Raw genomic sequence first — 17,741 nt, forward strand, 5'->3', positions numbered from 1 at the left:
CGCCAGTCTGTGGTGGCGTGAGCGCAAGGTCACTGCTCACATCTGCACACACCAGTAAGTGGAGAACGGCCAGACGCTTGTATTCTTTGGACTCGTGTTTGCCTCTTGTGTTCAGTCTGAGTCCCCGGCCTGGGGGATGGCACCACCTACACTCTTAGGAAATGTCCTCACAGACACGCTGGAAGGTATTCCTCACTCGTGTCCTAGGCATTTAGTAAGCCAATGAAGCTGGTAATCAAAATTAACTGTTACACCGGGTGTAAAGAAGTTAGGTGGGGGTGGGCTGCCCCGCCCCTCTTTCTGCTTCCTGTGTGCTCTAAAGGGAGCAGCTTTGCTCTTCCACATCCCTCCTATCATGTCTTTACCACGAGCCTGAAATCAAGAGTCAGCCCTGGCCTGAATCTTCTATAAATTAGAAGCCACACAAACCTTTCTTTTTTATATTGTTTATTTCTGCTGTTTGTCACAGGACTAGAGTTAACTCAGACCTTTTGGTTCTCTGTGACCCTGGATTTAGAGTAAGCATGGCAGAGCATCTGCTTAGATTGTATACATTTAGCAACGTCATCTTCCTTAAAGCTACAGTCATAGCTCCTCAAAGGTTATCGGCTCTAAAATGTATTTTTCCAATTAGCCATGTTTGACTCTCGTGTGGTCCAAATTAACAGCACTGCCTACATGTTAAAATTGATCTCATCTTTGTTGCATGGCCTTAAAGATGGTTCCTGTGTCTAAAAGGGCATTAATCAGAAACTGTGTGTTTTTGCGGTACTTATTACTGGAGGAGGTATAAGCTGTGCCTATAATAAAATATATCCATCTTAATGCATTTTCCCATAAGCTGTAGAATGCACACAGACCTACGTTACCAGCAGTTTCTCTATTCTCTCTGCAGTTCCCAGCCCCAGAAGGGATTTGCCTTGCCACCATAGACTGACCTACTTTACAACTTCATATGAATAGGCTCTTAAAATCTTCGGTGTCTGGCTCCTTCCACTCAACATATGTGAATACTCATCTCTGATTGTACATATAATAAGCAGCTTACTCCCTCTTGCTGCTCTGCATTCCACCCTGTGGATATATCACCTTTATTATTATTTCATCTACTGAAGGACATTTGGGTTGCTTGGGACTCGGTTGAGCAAGCTATTAGGAATATTCACCGGCAGCTCTTTGTATGACTGCATTTCGAGTTCTTTTCGGTAAATCTGGACATGGGATCACAGTATCATATGGCAACTGTGTGTTTCACTTCGATTGAAAACAAAAACAAATGGACTCACAAAACTGTTTTTCAGAGTGATTATACAATTTCACATGCCCATCAGCAACATGTGACTTCCAGCTAAACCATAATTGGTGCTTATTTCTCTCTCTTTTAGAATTTAACCTAGCGTATTGAATGCATGTGGAATCTCAACTGATTTGAATTTGAAGTAGCCTAGTGACTAATGATGTTGAACAGCTCTCAGATCATAGGCATAGTGCTCTCTCTCTCTCTCTCTCTCTCTCTCTCTCTCTCTCACACACACACACACACACACACACAAAACATGTGTGTCAAGTTTTTACTGAATGCTTGTCTTATTGAGTTATAAGAGGTCTTCAACTATGCTGGATAAAAGTCTTGTTAGAGGTGTGTGTCAAGCAGTTCTTTTGTAAATCTGTACCTTATCTTTTCGCTTGTTTTTAGATGTTGATTTACAGCGACCAGTGGTTTTTAGTCTAAATATTCCATGTGAGTTTCATTTTCTGGCTATGACAATTTCCCACCGAACACACATCCTTTCTCAGCTCTGCAAGACTTTTCACAACTCTCTGGTGGGCTGATTGCGTGCACGTGTGTGTGTGTGTGTGTGTGTGTGCGTATGCACATCTGTGTACAGATGCATATACGTGTGATTTTTAGCCCTAAAATAATTAAAATTGCTGGGCATAGTAGCACACACCTTTAATCCTAGCACTCAAGACTCAGAGGCAGGCAGATTTCTGCAAATCTAAGGCTAGTATGGTCTGCATAGCTAAGTACAGGCCAGCCAGGAGAGCATAGTAAGGCCCTATTTCAAAAAAAAAAAAAAAAAACGGAGGGAGAGGAGGAGATTTAAAAAAAAGTCCTGAAAGTATGCTGTCTTATGTGTAAATTAGTGTTTAATATCTAAGCATGTAAATGGAGTTTATAAAGGTAGCATCTTAGGGGTATTTTTCACTGGTGAACTGAGGAGCCCTAGAGATCTATGAATGAACTTGACAACGATGCTGATATCCATCTCTTCCAGAACAGTGCCCAAGAAAAAGACAAGATCTCCGGAGTAAATTGGGAGCATGGGGGACACGGGAGAGGGTAGAAAGGGAGAGGGGAGGAAGGGAGGGGAGCGGAGAAAAAAATGTATAGCTCAATAAAAACAAACGAACAAACAAACAAAGAGTTAATTTCTGCCGGGCCAAAAAAAGAATTACCTCCTTGAACCTTCACCCCAAACCCCCACCCCATTAAGCAGGAAAGAGAATATCTGTCGCTTCAGGGTAACTGAAAGGAACAGCAAGACACACCCAGTTTCTTCTCCATTAATGATTGCCTCAGTCATTCGCTTGTTCCTTTTCCTTCTACCCCGTTCTGTTCACTTCTGATCCAGCTTGTCACTTCACACACGCACACCTTCATCACAACTGTCCTGCTGGACACGTCTTTAAACTCCTAACACTGGCCTCTTCCTGAAGACCTGAAGGTCAAGGCTGATCCAACTGTAGTGGCTCTGATGTGCTGTTTTGTCAAATGCAGATTCCAAGGCTCTGTCTTAAAAGGTCACGTGTCTCCAAGTCTACCTCAGAGTGGTTGGAGACTCTACGGTGTCACCTGGTTCCCTTGCTGTGCTGCTAAACCTGGGAATCACCAGAGAAAGGCCACAATTTTTGAGACAAATTTGAAGCAAATGTTAACTAAATACTAGCCAGGATGATGGGCTCTGACCAGGACCATTCAGGGGTTCCCAGAATATGGCGATGAGTCATATTTTGCAGAGGCTTATACAAGGAAACCCACCCCATAAGGCCACAGTATTTCCAAACAGGACCAATCAGAGGCAAGCATATATTCTGACGTGCTTCCTTCCTGTGCATCTGACCTGCATACAATTGGGGCAAAACATACATCTTGACATATTCTCTGCCCACGTACCTTCCACTACACGTGACCAAGCACGTTCAGTGCAATTGAGTCAAACAAACTTGTTTAGGGGAGTGAAAATGTGGTCTTATTATCTTCCATAAACAATAGCCTCCAGCATTTCAGAAAGTATCTGTCCTTGGGCTTACAGATCAGAAGCATTTCTGTTTCCTGGATCTCTTAGGCATAGTCATTAAAACATAACTTTGTCTCTCATAACCCAGTGAGATGATCAAAGAAATGAATCTGTGATCTGAGAAAATCCTGCCCCAGAAACCCTGGAGCCCCATTTTCTTTAGAGCAGAGAGAGTTAAGATGAGGACCGAGCAGACCTAGATCTCCATCCTCACAGGGACTCTCAGGCTGCGTGACACTGAAACCTGAAGCAAGCTTGCCATGCACGCCTGACTTCTACTCTTCTGGATCACATGGAAAGATGCTTTTGATTTGTCTAGACACCATCTTCCCTTCCTCTGGGACTCCCTAGATTTCCTCTCCTGCTGAACTGATACTGCAAGCAAAGCTAAGCCCTCCTCCCCCAGCCAAGCAAGGTGAGCTTCTTGGACATTTGCAGGAACCAGGGAGAGAAGAGGTTCTCTTTTTGCAGAGACACTGAGCTAGAGGAATTCAAGCCTGAAACAGACATCCCACCAGAGATAGACAAAAAGGACATGGTGCTACTGAGACTGGCAGCTTGGGCACCCTGAAAATGAGCTCCTAATTCTCTTGGGTTTGACAGTTCGAGGTAGAGCTCCTCGCAAACGGGAGTACTGATCAGTACATGGAGTCAGTTCCTAGAACGAAGATCTTCACATCCTTCTCTCCCCTGGCCCCCATGCTGCTCCACACAAACGGACCTGTCATTTCTGGCCTCCCATGAGATTCTTCTGCCCACCGCTGTCCACGCTGAATGTCACTTCCTTACCACTGAAATTCTAAGGACCGTTTCCCACGCCCCTGTACACAGGGATCTTGCTTAAGGCTAGGTCCAGCTCACCCTTTGGGAGAGGAACAACCCTTTGCTTCCGAGATTCAAGTTACAGCATCACTGGTTTTTCGTTGGTTTTGTTTTCTTTTCCTTTTTGCAAACTTCCTGATTACTTAAGACCAACACCTGTTTCATAGCCTCCCCACCCACCCCAGCTCTGCCCTCATCTCAGACAGGTGTCTTTCAGTATTCAGTCCACGGGGTGCTAAGCAGTAAGCACAAGCACAAGTCTCGGTCCTTGACCCGTACAGTATCGTAGCCCAAACCTTCAGCGTGAGCTGGTAGTATCTCCATTTCACAGGGGAAACTGGGGTATGGGAAAGCGAAATAAACTGACCTAGAGTCACCCAGTTGCTAAGTGGGGACACAGACAAGAGAGGTGGCAGAGTTGGGACACTCTTAACACAGTCTCTCACCTCCCAGTTCCTCATTTCTGTATCTGCAACATCCTCCATATTTACCCCATGTGTGTTGTTGGTACTGTGGTACTGTACAGGTGCCAGGAAGCTAGAACTTCCTGAAACAGAGTCAGTGGGCATCTGAGGGTCTATGGAGAGGTGTCAGTTAAGGGAGGGATCCTTCCAGGTCCCTACAGGTCAGTGAACTACTAGATAGCCAGGAAGTTGGAATATAGCTGGATTGAAAAGACCAGCTGAAAAGCTTGTTATAGATTCTGCTCCTCCCACTCGGGGTTCCTCTCTGCCTCAATTGTCCTCATAGGGAAGGCAGCACCCACCTTCAGTCTGCCTAGGACTGTGTTCAGAACACTCCTTCTTGTCCACATCCTCACTCATTCCTCAGCCCTCTAAAAACTTCGCATAACTGCCTCAAAAGTTCTGGTTTTCTAGTTCCGAACAAAGGAAGCTGGGGGGCGGGGAATGGGAGTGGGGGACACAGGGACGGGGACAGTTTCACCATCTCCAGCGCTTTATTATAAATGCAGATTTATCAAGATCTGCTCAGTTCTGAAAATGCAGACTTGGCAACACCCTCCCAGTATGCTGGCTCTGTCCAGGCTTCACCTCAGCTTCAGGCAGCACAGAGCCACCTGAGCAATGTCTTAGCTTCCACCACACCCCGTCCTCCAGTACATCAGCCAGTGATAATTGACAAACACTCTTCCTAGCGTCTCCTAAGGCAGAAAAATCTCCACAATGCTTGTATACTGTCATTGTAAAATACAAGGCAGCCAAGCACAGCAAGGCCCGCACGGCACCACGCAAGCTTAATTAGCGCTCACGATGACTATAATTAGAAACGTTTATTGAGTGCTTCCTATGTGCCAAGCGCTGTCCTCGTCAGTTTTCAAGCCCTTAAATCCTTCAAGACAACGCTGTGAGCTGGACAATCCTATCTCCATTACGCCTGCATGAGCGTGGGGTGCAAACAAGGGCACTAAAAGGCTCTGTCCCTCTCCAGCAGCAGGTTCACCAGCGAAAGTTAAGGAATAGAGAGGAGGGCAGAGAGACGTGTCAGGGAAATCTCCAGAAAGGAGGGGAGGGCGCGCACTGAGACACTTCCTAGTCATCGTTACTCAGCACTTTGAGGCGAGCGCCATGGCTGCCCTGGTCGAAGGAGACACCTCTGCCTGGGCAGTCCTAGGGTGGTTCCCAGCCCCAGCCTGGAAGTATCTGACTTAGGTCTGTTTGGGACGTGACCAATGTGATCCTAGAGGGTAAGAGGGCAAGAGGGGACTGCGATCAACCTTCCCACGCCGCGCACAGTTGAAAGTCCCCTTAGGGCAGCCGGGTGCGTGCAAGCTTTCCACCGTGTAAGCGCAGGGCGGTGTCTGAGAGCCCGGAGATCCCGGAGCTGCGCCAGGCGCCTGCGCTAGCTCCTCCCCCTGGATGCGAAGGTCCCGGTTCGGCCGCACAGAGGGCGGGGCCAGAGGCGGGGACGGCACTAGAATAGTCCCAGAGATGCTCAAGTAGCCGGTTATTGCTCCGCCCCCTGCAAACCTGATTTCCGTTCCACCCCCTTGGAGGCGTGGCTTGGGCGTGGCCTGCCGAGGCGCCTTGGCGGGCGCGGGAGGCTAGGGAGCGCGTCCCCGCCGCGCGCGCCCGTCCGCCCCGCCCCGCCGTGCTCCGCCCTGTCGCTATAAAGAGAAGGCGGGCGCCGCGCTCGGCTGCAAGCTCCGTCGTGCACTTCGAATCCATTCCCATCGGATTCTACAGAAACTCGTGTGGTTCCTCCCCCGCGACTGCCAAAATGGTGAAGCTGATCGAGAGCAAGGTACGCGTGCCCGGGCGCCGCGCGCACCCGGCCGTGCTGTGGAGGCCGCCCTCTGGATCCCCACCGGCTGAGGGGCCCGGGGCCTGTGGAGCACGCCCTGGGGAAGGGGACAGGAATGGGGCCGGGGAGACCCTGGAACGCCGGGGACGCGAGGTGCACGCGCTGACAGCGCCTGGCTTCCCCGAGTTGCAGTCTCCCCTACCCTCCTTAACGCCAGCCCGCATCTGGCGAGGGTGAAACGATGGAGGGGGTCGTCTAGTGTCGCCCCACCCCCGTCTCAATCTGGATTGGAGTCTCGGAGGAAATGCAGAGCCGCCTCTCGGCTCGTGTACGGTGACGGACACAGCGCGGGGTGTGCTGTGCCGCAGGGGCTAGGCCAGAGTTGGCCTCCATCAGTGGCCCGCCACCTAGAGGACCAGTGCCCGGTCGGTGCACGGGGGTGCGGGTGCTCCAGGTGACTGCTAGGGAGAAAGGTCCGGGCCCCGCCCGCCGGACTCCTCCTCCTGCGGCTCAGGGCGTGTTTCCGGCAGCGCTGGCTTTGGAATGACTCAGTCCCCAGTGTCTAGGCCCAGGGGCCTCGCTACCTTTAGGTTTCAGTGATTCCCTCCACAGTAAGTGGGCTTTGCCGGAACCAGGGTTCTCCCCTGGGAGTAGTCCCCTATAAAATTTTGGTTTTGCTCTTTGGGGGGAAAAAAGTACCCAAGGGAAAAACTGTTGCCATATTCGAAAGTTACTGAGAACGAAAATATCCTCCAGATTGGGAAACCCGGAGCCTGTTACACTGTTACTACTCAGGGAGTATTCGTAAAGTCGAAAGAGAAAGGGGTGGTGGTGGGAATTGATGTAAGAAGGCTGTCTCCCAAGGTTAGTTGACTTGTTGACCTAGCTAACTTGGGGACCCCAAGGAAGGCAGGTCGATGCTTCCAGTTTTGAGCAACTGGTCGGGTACGTGATTTGCTCAGAATCTACCCAGCACCCAGTTGGGTCCTTACCGGTTTAAACTGTCTTACTTAAGAGACCTTTTCTATTCCAGCAGGACAGATGTACTTTGACAGTTATTCATAAAAAGCCTGGGCCTCAAAGGCCTATTAACAAAGTCCTGATCAGAGTCACCACTACCGGGGCTTAATTGACTACGCCTAAAGTTAATCTGATGGAATAAGTCGGTTGGTTTAACCATGCGGAAGGAATATAACTGTTTCTGGGGACTGTATGGGTAGTTAAGGGCCCCCTGGGGTCTGTCTCCAGACAGGAGTGGATTTGGCAGGCTATGATGTAATGAAGAAGAAATCAACAGTTGGTTTGCTTTGTTTATTTTGTTTTTTGAGACAGGCTTTCTTTGTAGCTTTGGAGCTATTCTGGAACTAGCTCTTGTGGACCAGGCTGGCCTCGAACTCACAGAGATCCCCCTGCCTCTGCCATTAAACACCTCCCGACTGTTTGTTTTTAAGACTAAAACTGGCGGGGCATTGGTGGCACACGCCTGTAATCCCAGCACTTGGGCGGCAGAGGCAGGCGGCTCTCTGTGAGTTCAAGTCCTGCCTGGTCTATAGGGAGTGCCAGGATAGGTCCCAAGGCTACACAGAGAAACCCTGTCTTGGGAAGAAAAAAAAAAGACTAAAACTGCCACTTTTTGAACTACACACAAGGCACATTGCACAGTGCCTTATAGACTAACTGCTCACTATGTTAGACCAGGGTGTTGACTCATGCCTCTAATAACTAGCATTTGGGAGACTAAGGCAGGAGGATCACCACCGTCTAGGCTACAGAGTGAGATCCTGTCTCAAAAAGCGAAGAACACTTAATATTATTACCTTTGGACTGAGTATGGTTTTGTTGCCTGGGGCTTTCTGTTTTGTTTTACATTTATGTGAAGGGCTAGGGCATTCACTTGGGGCGATCAGAGGACAACCTGGCAGGATTGGATCCTGGGTTTTGAACTTAGTTCCTCAGTCTTGGTAGCAAGCACTTTAATCTGCTGAGTCACCTTGCCAACCTGTGAGCTGGGTGTGTTTGAGAAGAGGCTTCATAGCAACTGCTCCAACTGCGTTTTGTCTCCAGAGCATTGGTGTCACTAATTGTAATTATTAGTTTCTGAAGCTAAAGTTTGTGATTTTGCTTCTTAGATAATTTTGAATATTCCTCAAGCCAGGAGTTCAGGCACGTTTACACACCTGGAGAAGAGAACTTGTTTATGGAGTTTGCACATCCCTGCCTCTGTAACTCATGTTCACTGAAGCCAGGGAGGGTTCGAAATGCAGTTCGTCCTGCTTTCTATGTAATCTCATCAAACGTTTATTGAGGATCAGCTATGTTCCAGATGTGGGTGTCAGTCAGACCAGCCTACCATACTGTCTTGACCTATGTCTTGCGGTATAGAGTGGGTGGTATGGACTTTTTTATATGAAATTTATCTGCAACAACCAGTGGTGGTTTGGAAAGGTATTTCCATTCCTTGGCCCTGCACACCCCACTCCTGACCCTGACACACCCGGACATGGGTTGAGGGACCCTGCATAACTAGGTTAATCTTCTGACGTTGTCATAGCCGTTCTGTGCGCGTCTCAGAAATGACCTGAAAAGGGCAGGGCTGAGGACAGGTGTTCGATTCCCAGCACCCACATGGTGGTTTGTGATTATCTGTAACACCAATCCCCAGTGCATCTTCTGGCCTCCGAAGGCACCAGGCACACAGTGATGTACAAATCCATTGTACGTATATGTATAAATACATGCAAATAGAATCATCAATACTTATAAAATAGAATTTTTAAAAAATTAGAGTAACCATACTCTGTGAAGACTCCTTAGGTTTTTGTTTTGGTTGTATCTGTGTATGTTTTAACTTTGTAGTGTTGTATATGTTTGCTTTCCTTTGTTGGGCCTGATCTTAGTTTGGCCCTCTTTTGGTTTTTTAAAAAGGTTTTTCTGTGTAGACTAGGTTGGCCTCAAACTCTTGGAGATCCGCCTGCCTCTTCTCCAACCCCCCACCAGGCTGGCTTAGTTTTTGTTAACTAATTTGACCAACCTTTTTTTTCCCCTGGAGGAAATATTACCTTCAGATGTAGCTGCTTGTGGAATTTTTTGTTTGGTTGGTTTTGGGTTTTTTTTTTTTCCTCTTTGTTACCCCAGTTTGGGTTTTAGTCAGCACCAAATGACTAATGGTTTAAATGAGTCCCTGGTAACTAGAATGTTAGGTTCCTAGGGTTACAGTATCGAGGCTTTTGGTAAATAATTCAAAGGAGGTTAGTGGTGAGGGATTTTTTTTTTTAATTGTTTTTGCTGAGACTTTAATGTGGCCAGTGTTACTTAAGCAAAACAGCCAAAGAAAAATTTCTTCCTGAAGAAATTCCTCTTCCTTCCTGAGGAGCTAACATTTGGCTTCACCTAAAAAGCAGTGAGTTTCAATCCATAGGGCAAAAGCCAAAGGTTGAGAAGTAGTGTGATCCAACTCCAGAAGGCCTGTAGAAAGCATGGAAGGGGCTGGAGAGCTAGTAAGTGCTTCCTCCTCTTCGGGCCTCTGTGCAACAGCACACACACATTAAATCTTAAAGCACACAAAATCTGTTTCTGCTAATGGGGACCTGAGTGGGAGGTTGGTCTCCTGGACGCTGCCCTGGGGTTGTGTTTCACCCTGGACAAATTCTTTCATTATTTCCCCATTGGTTAAGTAACTTGTGACTCTTTCATTGCTTAACTGTGTCTTGAGGCTCCTTTCCTCAACTCCTAAGACTCCCGTGTCTACCGTAGAACTTACTTTGATGTGAAGACATTATTGGTACAAATGCCGGTTTTCCTTTTTTGTTTGTTTGTTTAGTGTTAATAATATAAAGGAGTCGCGGGCTGGGGATGTAACTCTTGCTGGCATGCGCAAAGCCCTGGCTCTGCAGCATCGTTATTTTGTACGGTATTCCTGGAGACATAAAGACATTCTCATTTCATCTTAACAAGTGCAGTGATACCGTGTGCAAGATTTCTTCTCAAGCCACTTCCTTGGTTGCTTTGGCTAAAAAGTCGGCCTTAAGAGCAGAAACTCTTAGGTTACTCTTAGGTTGTACTTAACATCTTTTTGTTGTGTGTGTGTTTACTTGGGGGGGTCTCACTGGCTAGCCTGGAATTGGCCAGTGTAGACCAGGTTGGCCATCTGCCTACTTCTGCCTCCTGAGTGAGCACTGGGTTTGAGGGCATTGGGTCACACTTGTCTTACAGAAAGTGAAAATGTATGACACGGGTGTTTTGTTTTTTTCCTCCTTCCCCAGGAAGCTTTTCAGGAGGCCCTGGAGGCTGCGGGAGACAAGCTTGTAGTTGTGGACTTCTCGGCCACGTGGTGTGGGCCTTGTAAAATGATCAAGCCTTTCTTTCATGTGAGTATAGGAGCCCTGGGCTCCGAGGCTGCTCAGGGGTCACAGGCTGGGGTGAAAGGGTTGATGATGGGTGTGAGGCTGTGCCTTGTTTTCCTGTGCCATTGTTGTCCTAAACACCCTTACACAATAAAGCTCCCTGAGGACAACCTTCGGGGAGTCAGTTTTGTCTGTCTAAGTCATTTGGTTCTTTTACATTTGAAACCTGGGCCTAGTGTGAGATTAAGGCCTCTAAATCAAAGTCGCAGTGGTAAATTACTTTCCCCTTGAGAAAATTTGATTTGGAGACAGCTGTGTCGCTGCTTACCTAGTCTCCAAGCTGAATCTTTAGACCTGGCTGGTGAGGTTGACCGGCAGAAAAGGAAGGGAACTTGGGGCTTGCCGTGCAAGCCTGGCCTGAGTTGGGCCTTTAAAACCCACGTTGAAAAGTGAACTGGCTCCCAGAAGTTGCCCTGTGACTTCCATATACATGTTATGGCACATCCACAGACATAAAGTAATAATTAATAAAATACGAACTTTTAAATAATAATTTAAAACTTTTAGTGTATGGAATTGGAGAGATGCCTCAGTGGTTAAGAGCACTGACCGCTCTTCTAGGAGGACCTAGGTTTGGTTTCCAGCACCCAAATGGAAGGTCACGACCTTCCATAACTCTAGTTCCGGGGCAGTCAGTGCCCTCTCTGGCCTCTACAGGCACCAGGCACACACATGGAACACGGCCATGCATTTCGGCAAAACACCATCTGCATGAAATAAAAGTAAATCTTTAATCTCTGTCACATTTCCCTTGAAGAAGCTTAGCTATGTTGACTGCCATTATCCAGTTCTAACACTTTTTTGGTTTGTTTTTAATTTTCCAGTCCCTCTCTGAAAAGTATTCCAGTGTGGTGTTCCTTGAAATAGATGTGGATGACTGCCAGGTATGTAGTGAGAAACTGGATGCTGCCAAGCTTCTCAGAGGGGCCTGTCCTCTGAAGAATACCCTGTTCTTTAAAGTAGAAGTGGAAAAATAATACTAGAAATAGGACTTTGTCTGGGAAGTTCTGTTCGGGAAGAACGGGGTATCCCAGATATGGGCTTAATCCTAGGTACTGGGAGCGGTGTGTGGCACGGTCTAAAGTGAGCATCTAAACAGTAGCTCTCAGATGATGGAGGCCTTTGTGTTGCAGAGGCCTGTATCCTGCCCCCCATTCTGTGATGCTCTATAGATACAAGTGGACTTTGGCTCTAAAAGATAGTGGATTGGATAGTGTCATGGAATTGTGAGGGTGCTTTTGAGATACTCCCAACTTCCCGTGGCATGGGAGCTGTATTCATGGGCTCATTCTAATGGTGCTTGGTTTGAATCAGTGGGAAAGCCCAAACATCTCAGTGAACATTGAAGAGCCCTGGTACCTTGGAGAGCTGGGAGGACTTAAGCGAAAAGTTCTTGTTATCCACTCGGTTCTGTTCTGTGTACTTTCCACATTGATTTATCTTTAGCACCGCCCCCCATACTGGTATTGGCCCTGTCTTATTTAGAGATGGGGAGGCTGAAACAGGGAGAGGTTGTTCTTGGAGTTGCAGAGCCAGTATTTAAAACAACACCGCCCGCGGGGCTCCTGCCTTTGCTCTGCTCTTCTCCCCGCTTCCCCCTCCACACACACACCCCTTAGGAGTGCAGGTCAGGGCCTTAGCATGTGACCTTTCCTCTCACGGGCCACTGGGCTGGAAAGGGCTGCTTGGGATGGAGCACCAGGGCTGCTGAGGGATGCATGAGTACTTGTGCTCGTGGGGCGGGAAGGAGGAGAGAAAGGTGTGACCGCTGACTCAGTGGGCTGGACTCCATCCAGCACTGACTCGCTGGCTTCTGCTTTACGCTGAACTCCCATCTTTCTCGAGTCTCGTTCTCTGCCTATAATCAGATCTCCATACCCAGCTCTCAGCCTGGCAAAGGTTCTGGAGGGTCACATAGGAGCTCCCACCATGCCCCGTGTGGCTTTTTTTTCTCAGTACACTTTCTGGCCTGTCCTCATTGGTGGTGGAGGCACAGGAAGGCCCCTGTAGAACATAATATTGCGTTGGTGGCCAAGGGGGTGTGATGCATATTTTATAAATTAAACCAAAAAAAGAAACAAGTCTGTAAGCTTTCGAATACCATGTATTTCAGCTTTACTGAGAAAGCTAGGCCCGGGGTAATAGGAGCGAAGCGAGTGAGCATGGTTAGTGTTCCTGTCACTCTCTGGAAGGCTGTCCTAGCACTAAGATTTGGTGTGATCCTGTTGTACATACTCAGAACATCTGAGATTAGGCTTTAAGGAGACAAAGCAGGTCAGCGGTTAGCAGGGGTGGAGTGTAGTCAGTGATTTATTGCAGGGAGGGCAGCTGGGGAGTAAGGGGCTGGCTTACAGCTTGCTGCTGCTGGTCGCATGGCCCTGCATTGGTCAAAGCTCAACTTGAGAGCTCTGCCAGGGTGTGAGTTATTGTGGATGTGAGTTTTGGGTTATTTTTAAAAAGTGGGAAGTAGGGGTGTGACCCTGGGTTAAATGAGCAGGTGGTGAGAGAAACGCGGGATCAAGAATGGCATCTGAGAAAGTGGTGGCTCACACTGCAATCCCTGAGCATCTAAAGGGACTACAGAGAGGGATTCTAACAGCCAAAGAATCGTCTGTGGGTCTTTCCAATCCATCTAAGAGTAGGCGTCGAGGCCCACAGAGCATCAGCTGGAAGAGGGGAGACCTAGATGGTGGCGGGCAGAGCCTGCATCAGGCTCTACAAATGGCCGTAAAAGCCTTCCCAGACGGCAGTGCTGCTGTGTTCATGGGCATTGACTTGGCATGGTTAAAGTGTCAGTGCTCCCAAATTTAAATTTAACCCAGTCTGAAGCTAACGTATTTGGGGAATTGATGATAATACTCTGAAATAATACAGACAGGAAAATCTTGGGCAGTGTTTTTACTTTAAAGGAAAGGAGAAATGGGGGGCACATTAGTAAAGATATGTCCAAATATATCTTGGCTACTTAGTTAAAACATTGCTTTAAACCAGCACTACTTAACTATATGTTAATAATTAACCATTTATAATTAAACTGTTGCTGGTTTATCTTGTTCTCTATTGCATGTAAATCTAGAAGCTAAAACGTGTAGGAAATACTGGGCAAACAAGAATGATAGGCCCTGTAACAGCTTTCTCTGTCGCTGCTGGACAGAGACTGCAGCGCTGAGGCCTTGGTGGATGGGGTGTTTGAAGTCTCGCCTGGGTGGGCAGCCCTGGTGGGTTTGATGGCATGAAAGTCATGAGCCTGAAGTATAGTCAAGACTTCTGCCTCTAGGGTTAATGAATGGTAGTAGCAGATCAAACCAGGAGCATATGTGAGGATTGAAAGTACACCAGGAAAAACCATCATTTCCATATCAAATTGAATTGCTTGAAGTGTGGTTCACTCAGACCTAGAGAGATTGCTCTGTGGTTAGGAGCACAGAGAACAAAAGACCCGGGTTTTGTTCCAGCACCTACATCAGGTAGCTCCCTGTATGTGACTCACACTTCCAGGTCACACAGTCCATCACAGAGGCAAGTCAGGGCAGGAGGCTGGAGCTGATACGGAGGCCGTGGGGGTGCTGCTTCTTGGTTACTTAGCATAGGTCTTTAACAAGCAGACTATCGCTATTCATACTATTGGATGATAAAAGGGGGTGCATGAGTGTGTTTCATATGGAAAAGTCCATCTGTGTGTGTGTGTGTGAGAGAGAGAGAGAGAGAGAGAGAGAGAGAGAGAAAGAGAGAGAGAGAGCCTACAACATGCATTTTGAAAAGAAGATTGTATATTTAGGTGCATGAGTGATAAGATTAGTAAATAATGGGTAACTTCCAGTGGTTTTTTTATGAGGCAAACTGTAGAATTTTCTGGAACCTAACAGTTAGATTTTATATTTTAAAACCCAAGGATAAATGTATCCATTCACAACTATTCATACATAAGTTGGAAATGATCTTGGAAAAGTTCAGTAAGAGGAGTTAAAATGTGAAATAAAATACCATGCGACCTTTAAAAGGTCACTTTGACACACAGCAAAAAGAGAGTTCTTGGGGTTTAGTTTTTTTCTTTTTCTTTCTTTTTTTTTGATATTTTTGTTTTATGTATAAACGTTTTGCTTAAATGCATGTGTGTACAAGTGCTTGGTGCCTGTGGACGGCAGAAGAAGACATTGAATCCCCGGGGCTAGGGTTACAGATGGTTGTGAACCATATGGGTGCTGAGAATAAAATCCAGGTCCTCTGCAAGAGCAGCTGCTAAGCCACATCTCCAGACCCCATGAGAAAATTCTTAATGCTTTAACTACATGAGGATATAGTTTTTTAAAAATAAGGTATATATGAGCACAGACACTTAAGAATCTATTTCATTAATACACCCTTTTCCAGTGTTTGATTTATAGGGGTTCTGTTTGTTTGGAGACCGGGTCTTAGAGCCCCGTCTGGTCTTGAAGTGGCTGTGTAGCTGAGGATGGCCTTCTCATGCTCCTGCCTCCACTTCCCAAGTGCTGAGATTTCGGATGTGTATTGTGTACTATCGTGCTTCGCTAAGGGTAACATGGGTTGTAACTTGGGCCCTGAGCCCATTCTGTACAATCCCAGCACTCAGGAAGCTAAGCAGGAGGATCTTAAATTTAGGCCAACCTTGGCAATGTGACAGGATTCTACCCAGAGGGTTCGGAGTGTTTGCCTAGCGTGTGCAGGGCCCTAACTTCCAGTCCCAGAAACAACAGATAGTAGTTACCCAGCCATTGTCTGTATATACCCCATTCTCTTAGTATTGGAAAAGTTTAGCAAAAACTTGGACCTGTTGGTTCTGAGGAGCATGGTGAGGGGCTGTTGTGCTAGCCGATCCCAGTAACATCCTTTTTGTTAGAGTCCATTCCTGGAGGTAGATGTTAGTAAGGGTTTTTCATTGAATGCAACACATTGGGCTTTTGTGTTTGTTGTATTGGTGCTTGTATGCTCCAGGTTCTGAGGCTGGGGTTTGGGGTGCGTGGTGGAAAACAAGTCTGGGTTTTGGAATTTTTCCCTCTAAGTTTAATGTTCACATTCTTGTTTTCATCCTCTCTCCCTGACCATCTTCCCCCACACCCAAGGACGTTGCTGCAGAGTGTGAAGTCAAATGCATGCCGACCTTCCAGTTTTACAAAAAGGGTAAAAAGGTATGTCTTTAAGAACACCAACTAGAGCTGGGGAGTGGCGCACACCTTTAACCCCAGCACTCGGGAGGCAGAGGCAGGCACAGATGGATCTCTGTGTTTGAGGATAGCAAGGGCTACACAGAGAAACTGTTTTTAAACACCAAAGTAAATAGATAAATAAATAAAAGACAACAGCTGGGGCTGGGTGTTGTGGTGCACAGTTGTAATCCCAACACTTTGGGAGTAGCCTGTAAGACTGCTGCAAGTCCAGGTCAACATGGACTACACCTGTTTCCAAAAACAGAAAAGAAAAAAAATTACCAAGTGGGCAGAAGAATGTATGGTATGAACACAGAAATAACTGAACTGACTCACGAGGGAGATGTGTCCCGCTGTTTTATGTTTCATGACTGTATGGAGCCTGGCATGATGCTGCATGCTTGTATTCAAAGGCTTAGGAGGCCGGGTACATAGTGAGTTGCAGGCTAACATAAGTTACAAAGGGAGACCATGTCTCCACCAAAACCAGGAATAACACTTTGGCAAAAGAAGGTATAGTGCACATGCAAAAAGCATTGAAGTGATTTACAAGAAGTATGTCACCCCTTTCTCCATTCAAGTTGACAGTGCTGGGTGTGATATTGTGATCTCAGCACTTGAGAGGCTGAGACACAAGAAACACCTTGGATTTGAGGACAGTCTGGGAACCAGAAAAGACCTTGTTTTTTTTTAAAAAAAAAAAAAAAAAGACATTGTCTTGCGTCCTGGACCTTAGTGCCTAATTGAAAATTATTCTCTGTTAAAGACTAGTCGCTGTCTCCATAGCCAGTTCATCATTCGTATCATAAAGCGTACTTTCTTAGATCTTGGCAGTTCATTTGTTCTTATTAAGAGATATTTGTTTGGGGGAGATTGCACTGAAGTCCTTTGGCTTTTCTCCAGTCTTGTTTATTTTTGCTGTTAGTTTTTTGTTTTGGTTTGTGTTTTTTTGTTTATTTTGTTAAAATTATTATTGAAGACTGTCTCAGACTCCCTGTTTTTGTTGTTTCCGTGACTGGCTTCACACAGTAATGGCGCTGCTCTTTTTTCTTCTTTAACAGGTGGGTGAATTCTCTGGTGCGAACAAGGAAAAGCTTGAAGCCTCCATTACTGAATTTGCGTAATCATGCCCTGAGAAACATAACCAGCCAGCAGCTGTTTAAAACCTGTAACTTTTTTAATTTTCAAACAAATCTGAAGTGTGGAGAGTCTATCCCCAACTGCCATCTGATTATAAATGAGGATAAAATATTAATTCTACCCTTTTTAAAACCGTCTGGAGTCTTTTAATATAAATGAGAGAGCCTGATTTCACCTCTTAATTTTAGTGACATTTACCCACTGGGTTTTTGTTTGTTTTACCATTAAAAAAAATAGGAGCCTGGAGTGACGGCTCAGTAGAGCCTTGGCTGCTCTTGCAGTGGACGTGGGTTTCCTTCCCAGCACACACGTGCATGGCAGCTCGCCACCTGTTGTTTAAGGACCAAGGGATCTGATGTCCTCTACTAGCCTCCCTGGGTACCAGGCATGCATGCATTACATGTATATACATACACGCAAGTAAAACATACACATTTAAAAAACAAACTTTTATATCTTAAAAAGATTTAGAAGATAAACTCCTATCTTAATATAGTTCTAGAAAAAAATCTCTTGTAATGCAGTTACATTAAAGTCTCTAGGGGTTTTGTAGTTTTCCTTTAATAAACATAAAATTCTTGCGGATAAACAGACCCACTGTGTGGTCCTGACCATGAGCATGACTGATGGTTCACTTGTGATGAAAT

General features: G+C 46.5%; 1 protein-coding gene across 1 annotated transcript; it reads left to right on the forward strand.

Moving 5' to 3' along the window:
• Window positions 1-6,228: 6,228 nt before the first annotated feature.
• Txn (thioredoxin) lies at window positions 6,229-17,226 on the forward strand. Its single transcript, XM_048420179.3, has 5 exons — window positions 6,229-6,386; window positions 10,649-10,753; window positions 11,614-11,673; window positions 15,871-15,936; window positions 17,016-17,226. Exons 1-5 carry the CDS (start codon window positions 6,363-6,365, stop codon window positions 17,076-17,078), a joined length of 318 nt encoding a protein of 105 aa, XP_048276136.3. The 5' UTR covers window positions 6,229-6,362; the 3' UTR covers window positions 17,079-17,226.
• The last annotated feature ends 515 nt before the right edge of the window (window positions 17,227-17,741 follow it).

This window comes from Myodes glareolus, chromosome 16 (genome assembly GCF_982192425.1).
Source record: "Myodes glareolus chromosome 16, mMyoGla1.1, whole genome shotgun sequence".
In the NCBI taxonomy this organism is placed as follows: domain Eukaryota; kingdom Metazoa; phylum Chordata; class Mammalia; order Rodentia; family Cricetidae; genus Myodes; species Myodes glareolus.

Coding starts and splice junctions, on each gene's coding strand:
- Txn (XM_048420179.3), top strand. CDS start 6,363: ATGGTGAAGCTGATCGAGAGCAAG. Junction 10,754..11,613: donor TGATCAAGCCTTTCTTTCAT/GTGAGTATAGGA, acceptor TTAATTTTCCAG/TCCCTCTCTGAAAAGTATTC. Junction 15,937..17,015: donor TTTACAAAAAGGGTAAAAAG/GTATGTCTTTAA, acceptor CTTCTTTAACAG/GTGGGTGAATTCTCTGGTGC.